This window comes from Frankliniella occidentalis, unplaced genomic scaffold (assembly GCF_000697945.3).
Source record: "Frankliniella occidentalis isolate FOCC.00 unplaced genomic scaffold, Focc_3.1 Scaffold732, whole genome shotgun sequence".
Taxonomy (NCBI): domain Eukaryota; kingdom Metazoa; phylum Arthropoda; class Insecta; order Thysanoptera; family Thripidae; genus Frankliniella; species Frankliniella occidentalis.
In genome coordinates, this window is record NW_026267844.1 from 1 (window position 1) to 3,253 (window position 3,253).

Below are 3,253 nucleotides of genomic sequence, written 5' to 3' on the forward strand. Positions count from 1 at the left end.
CCCATTGCCATTTCCGCAAAGGAGAGGGGTCTTCCGTCGCAACACGAGCATATCGGAGCCCCTCCCAATAATTTTGGCGCCCGCACTTGTTTCAATTTGGTCTGTTTTCTCGTTGGATAATCAAAATACAAACGATGAGGCCGGAGAAAGTGCAGGAATACAGCAACTTGTCGTCGAGAGTTACCCTGCTTTTGCTTTTTATTTTTATTTTTTGCCCTCCGATATCATCGTAGTCACTTCGAAACTGCGCGCGCGCTCTCTCGGCCCCTTTCACTTCCGCCGGAAACACACATGGTCAGCTTCCTCTCGGCTGCTCCGGACAAGAAGTACCAAAAGAACGTCCATAGCTTCAGCTGGCTACACGGGTGGGGCGAAAGGTTCTGCCGGTTCCATCGACGAGCCGAAGCGGGGACAGTCAGCCGGCAGCCGCTTCGACTCGCCCCCGAAACGAAAGAATAAGTGGCCAGGTGGGTACGGACGGAAAGACCCAGGCGCAGGAGAGTAGGCAGTAGGCAGGCCCCTTTTCGGGCGGGACACGGGCACGGGACAGAGACACAAGACGGAAGTCGGCAGTCGTCGGCTTTCTCTGGCGCGGGTCACATCTCTTCATAACAGCGCCCAGGTTCTCTAGCAAAGGTAGGCTCGCTCAACGGCTTTCGTAGGATTAGTACACGCTATACTCCCGGTGAATCTACTCCATTACTCGAGGTGGTCTAAGTAATGGACTAGATTCACCCAGAGTGTACAGAGCAAAAACCCCAAACAAGGGGGGGGGGGGACTATCACTAGAAGCTGGAGGGCTCTTTAGACAATCCCCAAGACCGTCTCTACCAGAAGGCAAAGCCCCCCCCCCCCCATCCCTCTCCACTCCTCCTCGCTATCTACAGCCTGATCGAGGGGACTGTCGATTACAGTATTTCTTTTTCGCGTTGACGCGAGCAAGTGTACACTTCTAACGAGCGCCCACTCTGTGTTGCAGCCATCTCAACATGGACCCACCCCGGCAGCCGACGTCCCTGAAGAAAGTAAAATGTCCCGCTTGTTCCAAGGCATTCCGGTACAGAAGTCAGCTCAGTATGCACATGAGGACGCACACTGGCGAGCGGCCCTTCCAGTGCACTGTGTGCCAGAAGGCATTCACACACGAAGTTGCCTTGACCCTGCACGTCCGGAGTGTACACCAAAATGATAAGACGTTCAGATGTGCATTTTGTGCGAAATGGTTCGGGCAGGCTACTCACCTTGTGATACACCTCCGAACGCACACGGGCGAGAAGCCCTGCAAGTGTTCGCACTGCCCGAAAGCGTTCGCCGACCCCAGCGCCCTGAGGGTTCACCTTAGGTTCCACACCGGCGAACGGCCGTTCAAGTGCACGCTCTGCGACAAGACCTTCCACCTGGGGCACCACCTTAGGCACCACATCCGGACGCACACCGGCGAGAAGCCCTGCAAGTGCGAGCACTGCCCCATGGCCTTCGCCGACCCGGCCGCCCTCGCCCGCCACAAGACGATCCACCAAGAGGTAAAAGGGTTGAAGTGCACCGTGTGCCAAAAGGAGTTCAGGCTGGTCGCCGACATGAACAAGCACCTCAAGAACCACACTGGCGAGAAGCCGCACCAGTGCACGGTCTGCAGGAAGCGGTTCAAGAGCGGGTGTGCCCTCAAAGAGCACCTGTTCTACCACCACGCCGACAGTGGTCCCTACGAGTGCAGCCGCTGTCATAAGTTCTTTCGGTTCCCGAGCCACCTCATCAGCCACCTCGCCCAACACGTTTGCACTCCGCCCTTCGGGTGCCCGCTGTGCCACAAACCCCAGGGCGACAAGCGCGTCCTGTACCACCACCTCAAGGAGCACGTCCCCCTCAAGGCCGAGCAGCCGCCGTACCAAACACAGCCACCTCCGACCCCTTTCCTCTGCACCGAGTGCGGCGGGACGTTCCGGAGGCGCGAGCGGCTCCTGCAGCACCTGTGGACTCACATCCGGGCGGGGCGGGGCCGCGGCGGGCAGTGAGGCCGGAGACATACATCGATGAGTGTAGATTTTGTAATTCTAAGAGGAAACTCGGTGTAAAATTTCGATTTCACAAGTTCATAAGTAAATTTTATTATGAAGATGTTTAACCCATTGAAATGTGTGACACTGCAATGATTTATTCCGAAATAAATAAACAAATTTCAGTACAACCAAGCAATATGCAAATTAATGTAGGACCTGATAATGATTTCTACACGACGTGGTCTTTTGGCGAACGGCCCTTCTTTGGTAATCTAAGTGAACTTAAAATACGAGTTCTTCTTGTCGGCAAAAGAAAAACCCCTCGTACATTGTTGCCATTTGAAAGATTGGCGCGCTCCCACCCAAAATCCCGGGCCATACCCATCACCGTGCCGGGGGTGGGGGGGGGGGCGGAGCTGTGTAGACAGCGCCAGTATACCAGTACGCGGGGAGGAGTCAGGTACACGACGCCACGACGCAGGTACCCGGCGTTTCGGTGGGGAGGGGGAGGGGGGAGTCTGCAGTATGCTCGACGCCGGTCCCTCCCAAGCTCACACTCGTCACACTTGGGACGGGACTACCCCTGGTCCCTGGTGTAGTACCAAGTACCCCACCCCACGCACGGGGCAGTTTCAGTTTCGCCACGGGTGCCGCTCTGCTGGCCGCTGGTCGCACGGAGCGCAGGCAGGACTCACTTGACGCAGGGGCCCAGCTCACCTGCCGCCGCCAGCACCGCCAGGCAGCTGCAGCTATTGACGACGCATTCCGCGTCTTCTTGGACAGTCCAGCCGGCCGGCCGCCAGGTAAGCAGGTGAACTTAGTGAAGTAAGAACAACGTCCCGTGCCATTGTGTTTGTAAAGCACTAACTCGCGCCAGTTTGTACTCTCTCAGGTTCGAGTAAAATGGAGAATTCGAATCATTCCGGAGCCACGCCTAACAAGAATGCATGCTCCGTCTGCCCAAAGACGTTCCGTGAAAGAAGTGACCTAAAGGTCCACATGAGGACGCACACTGGCGAGCGGCCCTTCCAGTGCACCGAGTGCCTAAAGGCATTCACACAGGAAGGTGCCTTGAACTTGCACGTCCGGACAGTACATTTAAATGAAAAGACCTTCAGATGTGCATTTTGTGCAAAATGGTTCGGGCAGGCTGGGGCCCTTAAGTTGCACCTCCGAACGCACACGGGCGAGAAGCCCTGCAAGTGTTCGCACTGCCCGAAAGCGTTCGCCGACCCCAGCGCCCTGAGGGTTCACCT

At 56.5% G+C, this 3,253-nt stretch overlaps 1 protein-coding gene across 1 annotated transcript in view; it reads left to right on the forward strand.

The window, feature by feature from the left end:
• Nucleotides 1-390: 390 nt before the first annotated feature.
• LOC113215170 (zinc finger protein 845-like) overlaps nt 391-3,253 on the forward strand; it is a 6,515-nt gene continuing 3,652 nt past the window's right edge. Inside the window, exons 1-3 of the mRNA XM_052275657.1 lie at nt 391-636; nt 980-1,985; nt 2,964-3,245. Coding sequence (XP_052131617.1) covers nt 990-1,985; nt 2,964-3,245 — 1,278 coding nt within the window. The 5' untranslated portion in view covers nt 391-636; nt 980-989. The remainder of the gene's footprint in view (nt 637-979; nt 1,986-2,963; nt 3,246-3,253) is intronic.